The sequence below is a fragment of the Cyanistes caeruleus genome, chromosome 1 (assembly GCF_971803275.1).
Source record: "Cyanistes caeruleus chromosome 1, bCyaCae1.hap1.1, whole genome shotgun sequence".
Taxonomy (NCBI): domain Eukaryota; kingdom Metazoa; phylum Chordata; class Aves; order Passeriformes; family Paridae; genus Cyanistes; species Cyanistes caeruleus.
Genome location: NC_141701.1, coordinates 51767929 through 51790622, shown reverse-complemented (window position 1 = coordinate 51790622; position 22694 = coordinate 51767929). Strand labels below are relative to the sequence as shown.

General features: G+C 40.3%; 1 protein-coding gene across 5 annotated transcripts in view; it reads right to left on the bottom strand.

Annotated features, from left to right (window-relative positions):
• RAB31 (RAB31, member RAS oncogene family) overlaps nucleotides 1-22694 on the bottom strand; it is a 65209-nt gene that overhangs the window by 24170 nt on the left and 18345 nt on the right. For 4 of the 5 annotated variants that reach the window (XM_086892725.1, XM_086892718.1, XM_086892701.1 and 1 more), the window contains exons 2-4: nucleotides 14005-14084; nucleotides 11766-11847; nucleotides 1595-1666 (exon numbers count right to left, since the gene is read on the bottom strand). In XM_086892725.1, the coding sequence (XP_086748851.1) occupies nucleotides 1595-1666; nucleotides 11766-11847; nucleotides 14005-14084 (234 nt within the window). The remainder of the gene's footprint in view (nucleotides 1-1594; nucleotides 1667-11765; nucleotides 11848-14004; nucleotides 14085-22694) is intronic. The other variant, XM_086892713.1, reaches the window with a different exon arrangement.

The window sequence follows — 22694 nt, the reverse complement described above, 5'->3', positions numbered from 1 at the left end:
GTGGCACAGAATATTAAACTTCCAGTGATGAAGAAACTACCCCAGCTCATCTAGTAGCTCATTTCCTTCACTTAATGTGAGCTTAATTTGTCTAATTTCACTTCTGTCCAGCAGCTTACCATCTCAATCACTGTCATATTTTTGGTAATATCTAGGAGAGCTTTCACAGTGATAACCACCTCCCTGCATTTCCAAATCTGTGATCTGGTAAACCTCAATTTACTCATTATAAAACTGAAAAGAGAGGTGACAATTCACTTAGCTTTTTTCCCGCCAAGCACAAAAATCAAGCTCTAGCTGATGATACCTACCTTTTAATAGTAATTTTTATATTTCTTTACACAAGTGAAGTAGTAGCTTTAAGATCACACTTCTTTCGGGACATTCTAAGTATAATGCATAGTTGAAATTTTTACTGACAAAGTGAGCTTATAAATAGATTATAAATAATTTTTTCCCCTACAGAAATGCACATAAGAGTCATGTCTAAATCAGCAATAGCTGCATCAGTATCACCAAAGGTAGAGCCATATCAGTCATTTGGGAAAAAAAATCCATTCTGCTTTAAAGATTAACACTGAATATTAAGCATCAGAAAGTGAAATACGCATCGACCTTCCTCTCCTATTTCCCCCTCTTTATCCTGAGAGCTGTTCCACATAAGCTTGGAGAAAGGCTGGCAAAACAAAATTTTATTCTTACAATATATTACAAGGTCAGCTGTAAGGTATTTAAATCAAAAGTATCAATCCAGCATGATTCAGTCTTCCTCACCTTTTCCTGGCAAATAAGCAGTGGAGAACAGCACTGCTGCACAACAGTGACCACCACCATCAGCGACAGAGCATTACAACAATGCACTGGGGAACCAAACCAGCCCTCCCAACCTTGTAGTAAATAAATCAATTGGCAAGAAAGGAATAAAATGCTAGTGATCTCTCCTGGCCAGCCATTAGCACTGCCTCTAACTCAGCTGTACCTTCCAAAAGGAGAGAAAAAGGCATGCAGCTGCAATCTCCTTTCCTCCTCTGCCTGAGAAATGAACCAGAGAATTAAGAATCTAAAAATACCATTTTCATTCCAAGTGAATGATATTAAGAAAAAATGCCCATGATTTCATTATCAGTTTCAAAATTAAGATATGACACCTGTAATACAAACATGAAATTATATGCTTAGATAAAAATAATTAGTTTTAAAACCGGTAATATGCAAGCAATTTCTACTCAGCTGATAAAGCTAACAGCTGCTTTTTGTAGTAAAAATTTAACTCCACACAGAGAACATAGGTGGTGGTGGTGGTGGGTAGGGGGTATTGCAGGACATTAATCCTGTCTACTTAGCCAGCAGAAGCCCAAAGAAACGTTGACAAAATGCAGTCCCCAACCTTTTGTCTGCATGAAGTTGAAACAACACAGAAGCAGAACTTTTCATTTAATGTTTTAAGGAAGTTAAACACCTCTACCCAGATCTACACAAACTACCGAAGCATATACACACCAGACAAATTAAATCCCACAGTTGTGGGGTTTAACTCCAACTCGGGCCCAAACACAGGAGTTAACACAGGTGAAAAGCATCCCAAAACTCTTACCTGTTTGGTGATATCATACACTATCACAGCTGCTGCTGAACCTCGGTAGTACATTGGAGCCAAGGAATGAAACTGTTAAAACATAAACCCCCAAAAGAAAGTATCATTAATAAATCAGAATTATCACATGCTTTGCCAGGTCTCAAAGACTTGCCATGGCAGGACCACCTGCTTTCTTCCATCCCACAGAGAGCAGATCTTATCAGTGGCCACCCATCTCTCATTTTCCTTAAACACAAAGAAGCCAGACCTTCTTTATCTCCTGCTGCTCTTCATCCCACTAAATTTATGAAACCAGCACTTACAGGTTCAAGGCATCATTTCCATTACAGGGCATGGACTCTGAGGACAAGTTTTGACAGGAAAATCACCAACACTGTGAACCTGATGGCATAGGGACCCCTTCCCCTGGAAAACCACAGTCTTGCTTTATAAATCTAAGCAATGACTGGATTCAGCTTGGGTTTGAATTTTATAAAGCATTGCAAATGACTTGGATAAAATCAACTTGTCAGAAAAATCTGAACATCTGTCTTGCTTACCTATCCTATACTATGATAGATATTTCAAAAAACATAGATTCTTGATTACTCTTCAGCTTTTTGCTTCAAGGAAAACATTCTTTCAGGAAAAAACCCAAGAAATAAATATGTTTGTTATGACAACTGAAGAACAGCATAATTTTTGTAATTTAGCAATGACTAAGCAGCTGATTTAGAATTTCAGCTTACAATTACAATTAAAGAAAGGAAGTAAAAGTCTTTCTGCTGATTCAACTAAGCTTAGTCTCAAACAAACCAAAAATAATCTTTCTTGGAAAATGCATTCAGTCTCAGTATGCTCACACAGCCATTTTATAATTCTGGGGGGGGGAAGTTATCTGCAAAAGCTGCATATTAAGCTGCAGCTAATAACTGAGGTCAGCGCCTAAATCAAATACATTTTCAGGGCAGGGTCTGAACCTCACTGCCCAGCAAACATGCATGGATCCACCACGTGTTACACTGCAAACTTCTGCACATTTACTGGACACATCTTTTTTCCCAGAACTGTACCTACTGACTGAGCATTTAGACTTTTAGCAGCCACCACATTTCTTGCTGTTTCACGCACAACATACCAGGCAATTTATTTGCAATGCTGGTTCACTTGCCAGTTTGTAAGCTATTTATCACAGATCTCACACACCAGCTCAAGGTCGGCGCTTTCTTTTATAACAGTATGGATGCACAGCAGCAGTGACAGATGGTCAAGTGCTGAAGTGTTTTGGGGAGAGAGGCAGGTGGGAGAGCTCATTAATAAGAGAAAACAGCAGGAAAGAGGATGAGAAAAGAAAGAGAAATCAGTCAAGAAGCGTGGTCTGAAGAAATGGGATCAGCCAAGATCCCGAGGGAGTTGGGTAGATGTGTGCTTTCTGGGGTTTTAGTGTGTAGCTTTGTTACTTGCATGCTTAATGCAATAAATGCTCTCCAGAATTTTTAGGCTCCTAAATCATGACAGAAATTTTCAGTATGTTAGAACAGAGCAGACCATTTCAGTTGGAATGGATCTACAAGAATCATGTAGACCAAGTTCCTGATCAGTTCAGGGCTGGCCAAAAGTTAAAGCATCTTGTCAAGGGCATTGTCCAAATGCTTCTTAAACACTGACAAGCTTGAGGCATCACTCCAGATAACAAGAAGGACTTTTTCAAGTATGTTGACAGCACAGGAGATCTAAAGAAAACATTGGACTCATTACCTGTTTCGTGATCACTGTGGCCAAGGCATCCCACCTATTACCACATCCCCAAGTCATTCCTAATCACAAACAAGTCTAGGAGGGCATCTTGCCTGGTTGGCTCACTGAATACCTGCAACTAGAAATTGTCTCCTACAAACTTCAGGAACTTCCAAGACCTTCTCCTCAACATAAGTGTTGTATTGAAATAGCCTGAAAGCCAGGAGCCTTAACAGTGGAGGATACATCTGACCTTTCATGGCTTATGCACACCCCTCCCAGTCTGTAAACTCCAGGAAAAAAACATACATACCCTACACTTATGCTGATTTGGTCTTAATCTCGATTACATTTTAATCTAGATTATACAGCATTCATGAATTTACAAAGAGCTCTCAGATAACAGCAATCACACTTCACAGGAGCCATGCAGTTAAATTCACATACTCCAAATTCCTTCAAGACTGGCCCTGAAAGCACACTGATAATCTGTACAACATCTTGGGAATTGCTCTCCCTTTTCTTCTGACCAGCTGACAAGAACACTTCCCTTAATAGCTGTTTCACTGAAGAATATTTGCAGTGTTAGGGCCAGAAAGCAAAAATAAAAGTAATTTAAAACAAACAAACAAACAAAAAAATGCCCTTTGTCATTCTCTTCTACAGGCTAATAAACAAACATGACAATACACTATGTCCCAGTCACAAGAAATCACTGTTCTCTACAAGAAAACAGGAAAAGGCTCTTCACAACACTGAATGAATCAAGAGGGGCTGAAAAATTTTAACTGCATGAGTTTCATGATTTAATGATAGACTTTTAACAAATGTGCTCCTTGAACATGAATTTTCCAATATCATGCAAATAATTATGTTTAATTTTTCTTTTAAATCAGCGCCCAAAAGCAAAGTCCTCTTGAACATTTTTCTGGCCTAATTAATTGGAAAAAGAGAGTCACACCAAATTAATTAAAGGGATACAAAATATTAATCTGCATATTTTTCACCTGCCAAGGACCAAATGTGGGACAGATGCCCAAAACAAGTGACACACTAAAAAACAGCTCACAAAATTAAATCTCACGGGACTACCTTCTGTATTATAAATGACAATGTCTATAACCTTGATTTTATAGCTCAGTATTTCTATAACCAGTAATTCCCAAGAAAATTAGGAGAAACAGAAGCAGTTTGAGATTTAGCATAAGAACAAATCTGTTTGAGAAGGGCCACCTAAAAATGCTCAGGCAGCCACTCTCGGCTCTGCCACACCAACACTCAGGTTACAGCCCCAACTTTCCATGGAGTCAGCCCCTCCATAACCTGCAGCTGAGAGCAGCTCTCTGGCAGATGTCACCCCTTCCTGCAGCCAGCAGCAGCTCACATCCCCTTGGTCCAACAGGAAAACACAGACTAGAAAGAGATGTCCATCAGCTCCCACCATCACAAATAAACACACTCCTAACCCATTTCAAAAGCTGATCAATGTTCTGTCCAAAATAATTAGTTTTCTTTTTTCATTATACTGCTGCAGGGATCATATTACTTTGACAATTAATAACATTTTGAATTCCTAAATCCTTACTAAATTACTTGTAATTTGCTTGCACCTTGACTTAGTAAAATTTAGGGATCACTACTTGCCTTCAGCTGAAATATTAATATAGAGTGACAAGCTTGCAGATTTAACTTTGCTATTCTGCTATACCAGGCTCTTCCACTCTGAAGATGATGTTAAAGGGAGAAATCAGGGCCTAATCACCTTTCCTTGTGCTTGGTCCAGCTTCAGTTCATCTTTCCTGACTGCTGGTGACCAGGTTTCTATCCAGCATTATAGACATTGAACAGCCTTAACTGCACATCCCCTAACACTTTTCTCATGGCTGCATCACACTCACATGATCATCCTTTAATTGGTGAATACATTCAGAGCTGGCTTTTCTCCTCTGTTTCCCCTAAAAATAAAAATTTAAAAACTCACCAACAACTTTACAGCATTTATTTTTGTTAGGAGCAAAAAATACAGAACCTTGGTACTTAACACCACCAAACTTCATCTCAACTGCTTTCTACCTTCTAAGCACTGGGAACATCTCCCATCTCTGTATAATGAATAAACTACCATTAGAGGTCACCTACTGTGGGAATTTTGAAGTTTCATGCCTCTCATTCAGCATCCACCAAAAAAAAGAGTTTGCCTATTTGACCAACTGCATCACTCATTAGCCCCATTTTGCTTTTGGAGAGTTTGGTAACTGGTTAGGCTGAGGTTGCTAATCCAGGCAGTGCCATACTCAATTGCAGGGGTAGGTACATTTTCCAATCCAGCAGCCAGGCTGAAAGGACCCCTCAAAATACAAATAAGATACATATTGTACCAAAGACATGCCAAAACTCAGAATCAATTACTTCATGCAGACTTCCAGGACTCTCCTCCTCAGAGACACACAGAGTGCTCTATACCTACAGTCACCTGAATGCTGGTGCGATGCTGACTGGGCTCAGAGCATCTTCTTCCTTGTGCTCCTCTACCAACACATCCACTTTGCACCTGTGGTTCATCATCTCTGACACTAAGTGAAGTGAGGCCACATGTGCATTATGAAATTTCCTCTGAAAGCAGAACCCCTTTTTCCTAAGGGTCCCACTAGAAGATGCCCAGCCCTTTACAACTGTAGAGCCTCACAGTACAGAGAGCAAATTCAGTCTTACATGGTGGAAATGAAAGCTGAGCATAACCAGAGTTTGTCTCATTGATTCCAGAGTATTTTGGGATTCTGCAAGCCCTCATCTGGCCATCTCAATGAAGTCAACAGAAGTTTTGCCCTTGCAGAGGACAGAAAGACAGAACTAAGTAGCCATTAAGGAATTTACCACCTATTTAAAAGCAGTGTAGAATTTTGCTTTCTGCTTCCCATGCATCTCATCATGGAGGGGTGTATTTGGTCACAGGTAACACTTGCCACATTTCCTCTTTACTACCAGTAAAGAATGGGGAAGAAGGAAAACAGTCACATCATACTTGGAACAGAAGACCAAAATCATGGGAACACAGCATAAATCACACCTGAGCTGTGGTAGTGGAAGTCTCTTAACCCTGTCTAATGTAATGCTGATTTAGAAAGCAAAACAGAGGCCAAATGAACACAGAAATAAAAACTAACACTCCTGCTTGTTTATATAAAGGCTGACAAATGCTGCTGAAGACAGTTGGGATTCATTCAATCTGCCAGGCACACCAGGGAACATTAATTCATGTCAGCAGCTCTTTGCACCATCCTGTGGTGCTATATCCCAGGACTGGCATACTGCCGCAGCAGGGCTGCCTCTTCCCAACTCCACAGTCAAGAGGCAAAAAAGCAAAAGCAAAAACAACAACTACAACCACCACCTAACTCCTGTATTTGGTTGCTTTTACTATTCTAAACTGTAAAGAAAATCACCTGCTCTTACTGAAAAGGGATTATAATTCTGCCCATAAGCACAGCTGGAAAGGATAAGGGTGGACAAACTGAGAAGAATCACACCAGTGCTCAGCAAGTGTTACACACTTTGAATTCAGCTATGATTTTCTTACACAGTGTCTTCTCAAGCACCTGCAGGTGCACAGCAGCAGAAGATTTTAGTTCCTGACAGCTGCGATCATTTGACTAAATTTCATTCCCTTTCCTATGAAGCTGCTCTCTGACAACACATGCTGCATTTGAGTGGCCAAGCCCAAACTACTTTGTTCCTCTCAAGGTCAGAGATCCTTACTCTTACTCTTTATCTGGGTGCCACTAATGGCAAGGTCAGCCACAGCCTCTGGCTCTGCTACTTGCTGACATGTGTGGGCAGTGCCACTGCCCTGCAACCTCTTTCTCCTTCCTATTACACACACTCACACTTTCTGGACTCTTAAACATGTATCAGGTCCCTTCACTCAGCAGGCCGTTCCCACACCTCTGCACGTGATTTTGGGTGTCCGGTTTCTCCTGTCCTTGGCCCTCCCTGCCAGGCCACTCCCATAAAACCCATTCAGTCCTGTCCCAAAAACCACTTGCCCAAGTACACGCCCCACTCCTGCCACCTTCAAGGCAGTGGCTGACAACACACAGAAAATTGTGGTGGTGCAGAGAGAAGCCAAGGCAAACCCCAAAAGCATTAAACAGATTATCCTGACACACAAGCTTCTCTAACAGGGAGGGATACAGAATTCCTGACATTCTCAGCTGGCAAAGAGCAAATGGGAAAAATGTTATGCATGAAAGCCACTTTCAGATGCCATTTAGCATTTTAAAACCTTGAGTAATTTTCCTTACATGATTGAAGGCTGAAATTCCAATTCTCAGGATTTCCAAGCTGAGTAAACGAGGAAAGATCTGTCTCTGATCTATAGGTACTTTTTGCTAGTTAAATTGAAGTATATATATGTATATATAAAAGAGTGAACATTTTTTTCCAATGTCTAAAAATTCTTAAACTGAAGAAGGAAAAAGTTCAACATGTTAGGTTAACCTTTCAAAGGTATTTTAAATAGGCAGAAAACAAACTTTTGCAACATCACAGAAGTGACTTGTACTTAGCCCTTCTGAAGTTTACAGTTATTAAACAAAGGATGCAAAAGGCACTATACCAAAACCATGACTCACCATCAAACTACAGGTGCTGCAAGTTTGCTGAAGCTTAAGAAAAAACACATTCCAATGCATCTCCTAAATTATTTACCATGCTTTATGCTCACTCTGAAAATAGTAAAAATAACATATTGGCTTGCTAGCTCTAATGCCACTTGTGCTCTCACACACTGCCAAGTCACCTGTCAACATTTGCAGCATGCAAGAGGCCCTCACACCACACGAAACAAATCACCCCCACTCTGACTGAGCTGTGGGAGACCATCAGAGCCACATTTATGGCACCACAGAGTAAAATTCAGGCTGCATTTTGCCTGCAGAAATAATTCAAGTCATTGATAGATGGTGTTGTGACACTGTCTCTGAATCACCAGGACAACTACTGCCACTCAGAAAAGAGGGAGCTATAAAGAGCAGTGGACATGTCATCAGTCAGTCTTTTCCTGGAAATGGAGAAGGTTAAAAAACAAAAAAAGAAAAAGCTCACAACTCAGGATAATTTCTATCAAGCTTTAAAGTGGGCTCAGGTAATTGAGACCTCTTCTATTACACAAAATTAAAAGTCCCAGAGTTCAACACAGTAAATTTAAAAAGGATAGAGATAAATTTTCCTGCTCTAGAAACATGGGCCTCAGACTCCCTGTTTGCTACAATATTCCTCAGCTGACAAAACAGAAAGCTGGCAGCCACCCAAGGTATTCAAACAAAGCATTGTAATTAGAAGCTACTTAGGGCACCATGAACCAAAATATATGCTAATAAAAACATCATTAACTAACTTGTGAGGAGACTCTTCTTAGGGGAGGGAATCTTTGCTAATAACAACATAATTGTTGGGCATGTAAGTCCCAAAGACTGTGGCAACAATTCAAATTTAATGGGGAAAATGTGAGATAGGAGGGGGAAAAGTGACATTTGGGAAACATTGGTGTAGAGGGGAAGTGACTATCAGAAAAAAAATAAAGCCAGTTTGCTGGATAGCACACCAGCACAAAGCCACCAGGTCCACAGAGACCAGTACTCAGGCACAGAAGATAGGGGGATTTTGTGAAGTCTGCTGCCAGTTTGTTTCTTTCTAGTCAAGAACAAGGGAAAGAAAAAATAACAAGATAAAAGGATTAAAAAGCTCTCTCTCCTTTTGTAATCGTGTACTATGTGAATTTTTCACCACAAGCCACATACCCCTCTCCAGGGTCTCCTCCTAAGAAGCACACTCAGCATGCACCCCCACCAGGGATATGATAGAAAAGCTTTTAATCTCCATTTTCTGCTGCATTATTGTCACTCTGCAGCACTGACTCCAAGCTAGCAGTTTCCCACAGAAAATCATGAACAGAGAAGTGAAAACTCATTAAAAAGGACAAACTCATGAACAGAAGCACCACTACTGTTGTTTCTGCCTGCCTGCTCTACCACGGTTAAGGTTTGAGCTCCACTTGCATGGCATAAGTGAGGACTCAGTTAAACCTCAGCCAGGGCTCTCCTGCTGTGAAGGCTCCACATCAGCATGTAGACACAGCTGGCACAGCTGGGAGAGCACAGGGCATCCCAACTCCAGAATAAGCACAAGCCTATGCTTGGCCTTGCATTCAGGACAGTGAAGCCAAATTAAGGCAATGCTGAAAGAGCAGAAAGTCCTAAACACTGCTCTCAGCAGTACAGACTGGCAAAACTGCCAGGCTTCAGCAGTGGAACACAAAGCCTCAACAAAAATTGCAAAGAACAATTGCAAGGACAATTCTCAAAGCAGAAACAACACTCAGAAGACGTTTATTAGTACACTGTGAAAACAGCAATAGGCCCAGACGATGGGATAGGCTGGAAATGTTGGGTCATCATTGTTGTTCAGGGAATAGTTAGAAAAAAATTAACAGGGAAGACATTTCTTCTTGAATTGCAGAACAGAAGGAGCAACACAAAACAAAACAACCAAAAATCCCTGATTAAAGTAAGATATTGAGAAACATCATGTGTTCAGCTATAATGTAAAACAGGAATGTTATAGGACAGAGAATGACCTGGACCAGTATGGACCTCACCTTGGGAAACTTGTCTGCCTTTGTAGCTTGCACTCAACATCAGTGAACTTTGTTTACTATATCACTACACTTTCCTAGTCCTCCTGAAGGACTGAGAATACACTGTGGAAACACAGAACATAAAGATGGTCCCTGGACTAATTTGTGGTTACTAATTAATGAAAACATTTAGCATGTCTTATCTGTAAAAAATTCTATGCAATCTAAGAAAGTTTGTGGTGCTCACTGCTCACTACAGTTTGACAAACACACATACACACAAAAAAAGGAAAGCAGATGTTTGAAAAATGATGAGCTAAAAAGAATTGAGAAGCATAAGGGACTAGTTGGGAAGGATGGATTTTGTGTCCAAGAGCCAGAGCTCAGTCACAGATTATTTGCCTCAAATGCGGCATCATTTGTTTCAGTAAATACAAATATTACTACCCACCAACTTTTAAAGGGCTTTGAGAGTCCTTAGACTATGTAGGAAAATAGCTTTTTGATATAAGTATTAATCCTACTGAGTTCTGTGTGTGAAGTGCTAAAAGGAAAAGAAAAAGCATGGAGAGCAGAGCAGTGGAGGGAAAAGAGAGAGAATAAGCAAGGAAACAGAAACCGTGGGAAAGAAACCTGAACTTTTTCTACCTCTTGCAGTAATTAGTCAGTTATCAGCTCCAGACCATGCAGAAATGGAACAAACAAGATTCAAGGGAAGGAATTAGGCCTCAAATATGTTTTTCAAGGTCCATTTTCCCATGATAAATAACTTACTGAATTGTTATGAGTCAACATATTTCATCAGGGTCACTTTACCTCATGCTATGCATTGTAAATAAAAGCACAAGCATTTCCTGTAGTTAAGAGCAAAAATCTTCTTTGCCCACAATTCACATATAAGGTATGGGGAATACAGTGGAATGTATCAGGACTGACATCCCAGTCTGGTCTGTATAAGCATCCCATTTATCCCAACCTAATGTGAGCACAGCTACAATTTCCTATGAAGAGACACTGTGCATATTTCACAAGTTTGAAGATGTTCTAGAAGCATGCATAGGTTTTTCCATCTCTCTCATATTTCTCAAGACAAACACGAGCATATATTAAAAGAAACCTACAGCTCTACTACTGCAGTCTATTACTGCATACTACTGCCACTGAGGCTATTAAAAAAAAAAATTCAACCAGACTTACAGTTAAGATGAACTAATGCCCAAAAATCCATTATGGTTTGGTTGGGTTTTTTTGTTTTTTCTTAAAGTCAAAGGGAAAGCTGTATGATCTGAGTAATTCACTTCACACACTAGAGACAAAAACCCAAAGTGGTTCAGGTTGCAGTGGTAATTTCCTAAACAGTAACAGCAGACACAAGCCATGCCCATATTCACTGTTCTAATCCAAGACAATCCTGGAGTCATCACCTAAGTTCAGACCACCCCCAGCCCATGGGCTGCAACTCAAAACCCTCAAAGCCTTTCCAATGCCAATGAAAGCTGCCATACACAAACCTGATGAAACCAGAGGGGAGCTGGATGTTGCTGGGGCACTGCTCAAGCTGTCTTGAGGAAGGTGGCTCATAATTCACACCACAGTTTGGGGTTTTTTTAGGCAAGTGGTATGCTCAGCCTGTCTCTGAATTTTCCCCATTCATGGAAAGGGAACCTACATACTTTGGTGCCTGCTGACAACCTGCATTGCACAGCCTTGCAAAGATTCAAGAGGTTGATACTTACGAAGAAGAAAGGTTTAGAAAAAGCACATCAACCCAGTAAGAGAGACCAGAATAATAAAAGCATTCTGCAAACTAATACTCACCCGTTCCTGACCAGCTGTGTCCCAGATCAGAAATTTATGAAGCTCATTCCCACATGGCACAGTTTTAGTCATGAAGGATGCTCTGAAAATGAGGAAGAAAGTGAAATTTGTAACATAACTGGCACTCTGAATATGTAACCTGTAGACCTTAGTGAGTTCTGCTGGATTAGACTGCATTTGGGGAAAACTCTAAAACCCTGATAAAATACCTGCAGAAGTCTCCCTTTTCTCAGAGAGAACATATGCTACCTATAGATGTATTTTTTAACAAGAAGGAAAAAGCCTCTGAAGTTCAGAGGACATTTGTTCATGGGTCCAGGAACACAAATGCTCCTGCCATTCACAAGTAGCTTCTGCTGCTTGTTAGCTCCATCTTCTTGGTGATACAGGCCTGAGAAAAAGGCAACAGACAACATCCTGCACCACTTTTCACTTCAACATATGAGACTAGATCACCAGGGAACAGAAAAGTCACCTGCTGGAGTGCACATGGTAAACAAATGCAAGAAAGTTGTTCCTCCTTTCAACTGGGATGAAGAATTCTTTCCAGTTTCTTTTACTTTCCATAGGAAATGAGGTTGGTCTATATTTTTTAAGTTTTTTTCTTTTAGGAAAGAAGGTTACTAATTTATAGGCTTTTTCTGCATTACAGCAGTCCATTTGAAAGCTGGTAGGAGAGACTGCCAAACTCCAGCAGATTTCTATTTTCCCCATCCTATCTGGGTACTGCTGAACCATTTTTGTTGTGGTAACATTTTTCCTGGCTCACAGAGATGCATTTCATCTCTATCTCATCACAATGCACAGTCATTACAAAAGCACCAAATGACATCAAATGACATATGACCGAATGAAACACTTCCTGAGAATGATAAACCAGAGCTCTCCTTTACAGCCATCTGCAAATTGCTTAAATTTAACAATGCTGCACTGCTTATGAAAGTACTAACTAAGGGAAGAAAAAGAAAATAAAGGCAACATTTCTCTAGTTGTTTTTAGGGTATGTTCTCTCAGTTGTCACTCCCTTCTCAAACCAATAAGCAACACTTCACAGCTTCAAAAACTGGAACTTCATAGATCCATAGCAGCAACTGTTGATTGCAAGGATTACATATTTTAAATAATTGAATAATTTGGAAGAAAAAAACCCTTATCTGTGCAGACAAATATTATCACCTGTGTGAACCTAGCCGTCACATTTTAATCTCTCAGTGGAAAAAAAAATCTCTTTTAGTTTTCATAATTATAATAACAGAGGAAAATTGTTTTCCAGATTGAGCAGAAGGCTCAACTTAGCAACTGCTACTTGGGGAAAAGGGCTGCTAGAAGTAAAAAAAAACAACAAAAAAAACCACTCAAGTTGCCATCAATTCCTTCACTGCAAACAAGTGTCCTTCAGCCAGTAATTTTATTCATGACATGTTTCCCTTCTCTATGTCCATTTTTCTCTATTCATCTCATTCAGGAATCCAAAATTGTCCTGGAACTTCTACGTGCAGCATCCAGCTGAGACTCCTCCATGCACTGAAAGGCAGAGCTTCAGAAGGTACCATGCAACTCTCTGAACAACACACAGCAAACAATACCAATCCTTCACAGACGACTTATGACACCTCTGACACACATGCCAGATCAGCCCTTCCCCACAAATTACTCCTTTCTATACATTCCATAATAGCTTCCTTTCTCATAAGAGATCCGTAACTTTAAAAATTTTCCAGGTCACACTGAACTTGGAAGATCTGTCCCTAAGATATTAAAAGAAAAAAACCTCACAACTCTGAATTAAAATCTACTGCAGGACTATTAGGATTCTGATGGTCTGATACATGGAAGCTTAGTAGTTTTTAAAGAAGCAATATAAATTAATTATACTTAGTTTCAATTGCATTGTTCCTATTTTAAGAAAGGACAATGTGACACATCCTAAACTTAGACAAAAGCACATCCATATGGGGAAACAAACACTGTCCATGTTCCAGACCAGCCTACCAGGACACTCAACAAAGGTACTTCAAGGGCTTCCCATGGTCTTTCTGCCATTGCTCAGCTATGGGATTACTTGATCATTGTGGCAGATCCCAGCCTCTTGGGTTGTGGGGTTTTGGTATTTGTCTTGTCAAGAGCTTCCCACTTTAGACTGTTATGGCTGTAGGACCTTAGGACTTAAATCACTCAAGGGTCAGATTTGAAGCCTCACTGACATGAAAACCAAAGTGGTACTATGTGTGATACTTACCCAATAGTAGGACTAATATTATGATCAAAGTGGTCCTGGACAAACCGACAAACGATGCTCGATTTCCCAACCCCAGTATCCTGAAAACCAAAGAAAGCATGACAGTGAGTCATGAAGTCATATCCAGGAGACCCTAGATGTCAATACTCCACTTGATTTATTTTCAAGAATTAATATTTCTTCTTGTCCTGTGGCAAGCAGGGCACATTACACATTCCAGAAGAAAAGTGAGGACATGGCTTATCCTTTTCAAACATCAGCATTGTGAGTGAATCTCCCTGGCCTTCTTCCCAGGACTCCCTTCTCTCCAAGCTCTCTATTTTATTGGGTGGATTTTATATTCCTGTTGCAAGGACTGCAGTCCATCCAGCATAGCCATTTACTTGTACAAGCAAACCCCATGCTTTCCAACACACGGCGCATTACACAGCGGAGCCAGAGAAACAATTTCATTCAGGCCTGTTGCACGGCCAGCCCAAGCAAGCTTCCAAAACAGACTAACAACAACAACAACATTTTAGCACTCTGACAGCAGTGGCTTAGTGGAAATAACCTTTTCATGACAAAACAAACTAGCCCACTTAGTGGAAACTTTGCAGAGACTTTGGGTGGTTTTGAAAAGGTAGGAATCCAAAGATCTGGATCCCCAGAGATGTGCAGCTCTCCCTGTGCATGCCATGTTAGAGGTCTGCAGTGCATTACTTTAAAGGCAACACAGCTTGCATTCAACACTGCAACAAGGCAGGCTGATTCCATTTGCAGGAATAGTCTTTTTTTTTTCTTCTTTTAACACACCAAATCAGTAGGGAAAAATAACAGCAGTACAATACTAGAATAAAATTCAAAATAACCTGAAGGGGCAGGAGAAAACTTGAAATTATGCAGAAATATTATTTAGGCATTTAAGATATAAACAACTTCCCTAAAATGCAACATTTTTCAGTCTGTCTGTTTTTGCCCAAAGACTTTGATGGCAGGTAGAACTTAAATTATACAACGAATTATCAAGGCAGAGGAATAACATTATTGCTATGTCTTCCACAGAATTGCAAAGAACCTCCTTAGAGACAAAAAGGATGCCAGGAAATCGATACTGACCTTTCCAAGACATTAACAATGACAGCCCAGGGTCCAATCTAACTCATTAAACAGTCAATGGAAAGTTTTCTATTAATTTCATTGAAGTGATTGCAGAACTACCAGATTGTACCTGGTAGCTCCATTTGTATCCTTATTTTAAGGTGACTAATTTACACAACATTCTTGAAAAATGCCAAGATATGACAATACAGTTTGTTAACAGCACGACACATATAACGAGTAAAAAAATAGAAAAGCAGCTTTTGCCCACATATAACCACATATTAAAAATAGCGACAGTTCTGCCTCTACTATAATCAATTTTGCAATGTTATCTTCTTTTTGAATAAGAAAGAAAAAGAATGCCTGTATTTACATTTCCTTCCACCACGCTCAAATGAAACTGTATTGTCATGCCAGTCTTTATAAACAGCATTTATTAGAAAACCATCATTTAAACTCTCATATTTAATTCAATGCTGTCCTTAGTCAGCTTAAAAGCCATAACAAATGCTCATGTTACACAGACAGTTGTTTATCTACTCTGTTCAATCAATAGGAAAAAAAGATCAAAGAGAGGAGCAGTGTTTCAAAACAGCCCTGTAGCCTTTGATCAATAGCAGTAACACATCCTGTTACTGTTCCCAAATTTTGCCTTCATTATTGACTCCAGGTGACATCACTGTATAATTACTATACCAGGATGGCAGAGCATGCTAACAAAAATAAAATTAAAAAACCCCTCTGCCCTGAAATTGAGGATCTAAGTATTTTTCCAGGTTTTAAGTGGTGTAGAGAAATTAGAATCACCACCCACTGGTTGCAAGGAATTACATTTCCCTCTTGTGGGGACAGCATTTCTGCCACCATGTTCGAAACCAGACTTTGACTCTGGTGACCTGACAATTCTTCAGTTTCATCTGCTTCCTCCAGCTCTCCTGACAGGTCACTCTGAATGGCAACTGCAATTACAAGAGGAGCCAGGGTCTCTGGCAGGGACGTGACAGCCACAAGCACGGATTAAAGCTTAGCTCATTTTCCTGGAACCTCTTCATCTTTCAGTTTGTGGCTCTTACTAATGTTTCATGATACCGTTAAAAGGATCTTTCCAAGTTTCTATTGCTTTCACATCTCACAGTGAGCACAGTTAAGCACATGCCAGGCACACCAACAGCCCTCCAGAAGCTTAAAGGCATTCTTACATTTTGCTCCTGGAGCTGCCTGCACTACCAAGAGGGCTAATATCCCCCTCAAGTAACTGGAGTGAAACCAATGGACCTGGACCACAAGTGAACCTGTTTCTAGGATGAGCCCTGCTGCAGCCTGTGGCTGGTGCTTTCCAGGAGCCAGGCAATTTATTGCACCAGGGGGGTTCAGTTGAAACAAGCACTCCCAGCTTCCCTTTTGTTGCCTGGAGGATGCAAACCACCATCTACCAGAGTATAATTAGAGCATAGAGGGGAAGGAAGTAAAATAGAAAAAGCTTCCTACTTAAGGCAGTGATTATCATTCCATCATGGGATTTAAAACTACTTAGACAGAGTTCAGTCCACGTTACTGAAAACTGTACTGACATCCATCAATCAAGACATTCACCTGCCTGAAAGCAAAGCAAATCACGGCATATGAACATTATACAGCTTGAAAACAGCTAATGAGACCTTAACTTTTACTGACAACAGGGAACTCTCTTTCAAGTCTCTCACAGAAGACAAGGAAAGCAGAGTTGGTGCTTCAAAGAAGTATAGAAAAATGTTTGCTTCTCAGTGCATTGATATTAAACCTCCTTTGTAAGGCTGTATAAACCTTTCCTGCAACCATCTGCTTTGTCCTTTACTATATGGTCTTTCTCTATTACACAAACCTATTTTTCTAACATCTGATGGGGATGATGTCCTTTGTTTTGTTCTTTTTTCTTCAAAGGATTATAGCAGATTTATCAAGCCACATGCCTGGGTAACATTCAGGCATACAAAAGGTTTATTTTGCCCATTCTCAAGTTCTGCTATTACACCTCCTAATCCATTTTTCTGTTTTGTTTTACCTGATCTTGGTGCACACGTAACATCAAACACACACAAAGGTATAACACCTAGGCTTATGGAAAAGGTCATGGTGGCATTGAGCAGAGTGGATTGGACAAGTTTCAGAAACCGAGAACATGCCCTCAGGAGCTCTGTTGCACTTGAAGAAACAGATCCTGAAATTCTTTGGGAAAAATCCTCTTTCACAGGAAACCTAAGGGCTTCAGCACTATAGTCATTGAATCATCACGATCAAGAGCGTTCCAATCCAGAAAAGACGTGGCAAGAAATGAAAAAAATATAAAACAATTATTGTGAATCAAGGCGTTCATGAGTCACTCGAGGAACCAGCAACAGGTTTGCCTTTTTTCCTTTTCTTCTTCATAAGCCTCCCAGCACGCTTACAAAATATCACTCATAAACCACTTTGTAGCGAGATAAGCAAAGTGGGTGGGGTAGGGAGGAAGGAAAGAAGCAGAAATGTAATCCACACTAAGTGAACCACTATTAGTTTGCCAGAATAAGTAGTTACAACTTCAGAATCTCCCCTGGTCAGCAAAATGGATTCAAAAACCTGAAACTGTATCAGATGTTTCTGATAAATAGAGGGAACCAATGCAAGCATGACTAATTCCAGATTTTTACCCTTCAACCCTGGAAAACACACTCTCTGCTCTTTCAAAATCCCTTACCAGCAGATTTAGGCACAAGGATTTTAAGAGCACCAGAATGGAGAGCAGAATGTCACAGAAAACAGTGTTTCCACCCACACTCCTGCTCCCAGGGAACCACCCCACTTGGCTCTCCTCAGCTCTCATTACTGTAAAGGAGATGAGACTGTATTTCAAGCTAGCAGCATTACAGGATGCTGGCAACTCATTTGCAGGCAAACAACAACTGAGCTGCTGACTTCTCCTGGCTGATTTGCAGAAGCTTACAGGGAGATAAAAAAAAAATAAAGCAGAAAAAATATGAGCAATATATTAAAGGAGAAAACAATTTCCCCATTACAAATAGGCATTTGGTATATTCCTCTGTCTGTTGTTCCAAACACATTTATCCCAGCAGAAAAAGTTAATGCAGAAAAATACAGTTCTTTAATTTAAATCTGGATGTCTCATTTGTATCTTTGCATATAGGGCCTGGTCCTCCAAGCACTTTTCCAAATTAGAGGGAACTATAGTATCCTGTAAACACATCCCTGATTAGGCTGATAGTCTGTAGCCTTGATATTATAATAGCTTTTAATAGATTGAGGGTCAAGCCCTATTGTGCTGAGTAAACTAATCTCTTCATGTTTTTTTGTTTGTTTTTTTTTTTTTTTGTTTTACATCTGAAATGGAATAAATGTTGGATTCACAAAAAAAATCCACACATATCACGACTGATGACTAAACAGCAGCCCTATAATCATGCACACTGCTGCAAGAGCTTTTTTAGTCTCAACTATGCAGAGTCTTTCTCTGCTATGTTAACACACAGGGCTTCCTAAGTATGTGTAAAATTTAATAAACCATACAAAAACCCTTTATGACTCTAGGATTTTGAAAATACAAACAAAACAAGAACACTAGACAGAACTTCACATAAGGAAATGGCACCCTGAGAATGAACATACTGAAGAAACTGCCTTGTATCCTTCCACTTGCAAACTAAGGAGGAATAAAAGAACATCTGGCTTGTAACCACCACAGATCTCATGACTAACTTCCCATTTCAGCTTTAAAGGAAGGTTGAGACATCCTGGACACAGGCACCACAAAAATTTGCATTAAGAAGCAATGGAGAACTGACCTCTATATAAATAGGGATCTCACACACAGCTCCTTCAGAAAGAAGTTTTCTCATCAGCTTGGACAAAGCCAGGATTCAATCAAATTTACAATCTGAATTTGTAAAAATGTTTAAAAATTAAAAATGTCTGTCCTTTCAAAACATTCCTCAAAATAACTAAGAGTCACTGAGACATCAGTTATAGACAGGTCTCATTAAATCTGACAGGGTTTAACATGAGTTAGTCTTACAGATTGGAAGAAGAATGAGCCCTAGCAACCTGGAGAGTATTAATAATAAGTGCTCAAAAATCCCCAGGCAAAGAAGACGTTATTTTAGTAATAATATGAGAAGCATTTGGACTTGACAAATCTTTGTCCTTGCCCACAAGCCAGAAACTGATCCCACAGCTCATGTGGCTTCCATCAAATTCAGCAGGACTTGCCTGAACCTCACAGCAGGAATGTATCTGCTCCTCAGAGCTCATTTGTGCCAGGCTCCCCAAAAGCTGAGCTGCCAACAACCCTAACTTGAGCAAAGGTACCACAAGCATTTAGCAACTGAACCCTTCCTCTGAGGATCCCCAATCAAAAGAAAAAGAGTACAACCAATGCAGTCAGGGTTAATTTAGTGTAACCCCCAGGAAGTCTCTCATGGCAAAGCTTTTTCATCAGGCATACAGTTGGAATTACAAAGCTGCTCACACTGCTGGAACTCAGGGTTTCAGCCAGAGAGCAGTACCAGAATCTACCAGCAAGCTGTTCTGAAGCTTTCTCCAGACAGGTTAACATCAAAAAGTACAATTAAGTGCATGCACCAGAAACATCTGTGGTCAAATTTGTCATTAACAACTCTTTCAGTGTACCTTCCAGTGAGATAACACCTTCTGGCTTCCTTCAGAGCAAAAAATAAACAAAACAAAAAAACCAAAAAAAACAAAACAAAACAAAAACAAACTCAAAAAACACCAACAAACCCAACAGGCTTGATGAAACATACAGAACTGGGGTGCAGTCAAAAAGCTGTCCCACTCTCCTGGAAGAGGATCTGCTCGGAGAGGAAGCTGGCTGCTCCTCATGTTAAGAGAAGCAACAATTCCTGGCTCCCTGTTACATATTCACACCACTGGACACTCTTGGCTGATTAATCCCTAACTGAAAACTACCAGAGAATCCAGTTTACATTCAAGATTTCCCAAGTTAAATGCCACTTTTTGTTACACTTATTTGATTCCTACCAGTGCTAGTGCAGAGAGGAGGGAGAGGTCTTACTCAGAGCAGAGCATTCATTAATTCATTCATTAATGCTGAAGCATTAAGTATGTACAGATGAAAACACCTGAATCAGTATGAAGTTACCAAAAGGAGAAAACTGCCCTTTATTATCGATGCATTTGGTATTTTATATACCAAAAACAAGCACTGAAAACCTTAACAACTGGCCAAGCAAACCTGAAGTAGAAAGACAGAATTTAAACTTCAGGGCAAGAAAAATAATCAATGAGTCACAAAAGAACCCACAAATGTAGAGAGAGACCATTCATTCCAGTAGCTCTGTAAAGTGCAGCTGGTTTTGACTTGGCAAACCAGCTTCTGCACATTTGAACAGCTCTTCTTCCCACTGTCAGAATTGGCCGCGCTTTGTTTTTGATTTACAGTTGAATCATCCTGGCCCATTCCCATTACCCTCAGCAGGACTCTGATGGAATCTGAAAATTCACAGCAGTGTAATCGCATCTCAGAGCTGCTAAATGGTTTGCATTTCATTAGCTACCATCAAACAAATTGCAAGGCCTGTGCTGTAAAGTATCACTGGGCTTTAGCAGAAATGTAAGCTCAGCTCTGGTCAAGCCTGGTGTCCAGGAGGAATGTCACTCCTCGGGCAAGGCCTGGCATGCAGCACTGAGATACCCAACCTGCAACTTGAATGCTTTCAGGGTTGCCAGTTCTTAACCCTAAGGCATGTGACACAGTAAGGCTGAGTACAGGATTATGGCTGCCTTTCAAATTCCAGTGGAGATAAAAAAGCAACAAGCTGCAAAATAAATTAAAGCTTTGCAATTTGCAGTCTGCTTTAGTCCTCTATGCCTGCCTTTAACATTTTAATCATTACTCAGATGATCAAATGCAGGTAGCATTGCAATATTTTCCATGTCTTACTAATCCAGTTACAGCTGCTCTGGAAGGCTGTGACAAGCAGCTTGAAGAGCATCTGAAACTGCCTTTGGATTTTTATCAACTCTATGAACATACAAGGAAGAGTTATGCACAACAGATTCCTGATCGTGGTTTCCAAGGGCAGTGTCTAATCCAAGAATTACTCTACCCAATAAACTATTTGCCAACCTTAAACACATCCTTTGCCCTCCCCTGTGTTTGGGTATCGCTTTCGGTTGTCTGAAAACACTGCTCTCTAAGGAGAAATACCCTGCAGGAGACCGAGGTTCAGAGACACCCCTGGGACTGAATTGAATCTGCCAAGTGTCAGGCTTGTCCCAGGGAAAATGAAGCCATGCACTGCAGAGTGGTGTCTAGGAAGAAATGCAAAAAGCTTCCCACCTTTATTCAATTTTTCCATCTGCAAGAAGTATCAAGTGAGCAAAGGTATCACTGCATAACTGAACAGATGAAAATACAAGAGCAGCTCTTAGACTCACACACTGGCTCTCAGCTGCTTCACCAACACAAAACTGCCTGGGCTTCAGTCTGAAGCAAAGGAATGCAGGTACAGGTGCTCTGAAGCTTCACTTCTGCAATCAAAATATACACATCTCATTCAGAACACTAACGATTTCTGTAAATTCCAAATTAAAATTCTGTGGTCTTATACCACCAGTGATCTTCAAGGAGTTTCTGCAAAGATCTGGGAGATACTCATCTGCAAAGTAAATTTTTGAAAGGGAAGAACTAGGGCCAGAGTTGGCTCCCAGAAGTGTCATTTTGCTATCATGCACTTTCCTGAGTGAAGGGTGCCTGCCAAATGAACAACACTCACACTGAAAACTGGAACCCAGTTGCCCACAATCCCAGCACAAACACATGGATCCCACTGCAACTCTGTTCTGAGAGGGAGGGATTCTGCAGTGTCTTACTTCAGTAGGAACCACCACAGTTTCTTCTTGTTACCTGTCCCTGTATGAACTTTACATGAACATCCCTATTTGCATTTCCCTTTGTTGCACTCCCTTCTTTAAACTTATATGGTAGTAAAGGTATCTTTTAAGTCAGTTGGCACATTACTCCCACTAAGTTAGGATGACCTATGCCAACTCCCACACAGTAAAAACCCCACACATCATTTCTAATTGCTTTCAGGCCAACATTGCTGTTGCAGAGCACAGATTAGCTACAGAATCAGACTTTTTCCTATGGAGCACATTACAATTATATTAATTCACTCTACACGTAAAAGTGCAGCACTTGTTCTACCCACAGTCAGGTCAGTCCTGTTATATCAGAATGCAATCCTTCCTCCTAGTGCTGCAAGGACTGCATTTGGCACAGGAATTCTTGGCTCTATTGTTCTCAGCTCACTACTTGTTATAGGAAAATAGTTACTTGATTTTACCTCGTAACAGCGTTATGGGGATGTAAAACAGTGACAGTTGTAAAGCATTCAGACAGTACAGTAACAAAGAGCTATTTAAGTTCTTTTAGAGATAGCCAAGCACTGAGTTTATTTGTTTGGTATTTATGTGTCTTCAATACCATCCTTATATTTCTACTGACTTTTTTAAAACAGAAAAACATTTACTAGTCAGGGCTTAATGTATCTGGTATGCTGTGGTGGGTTGATGCTGCCTGGAAACCAGGT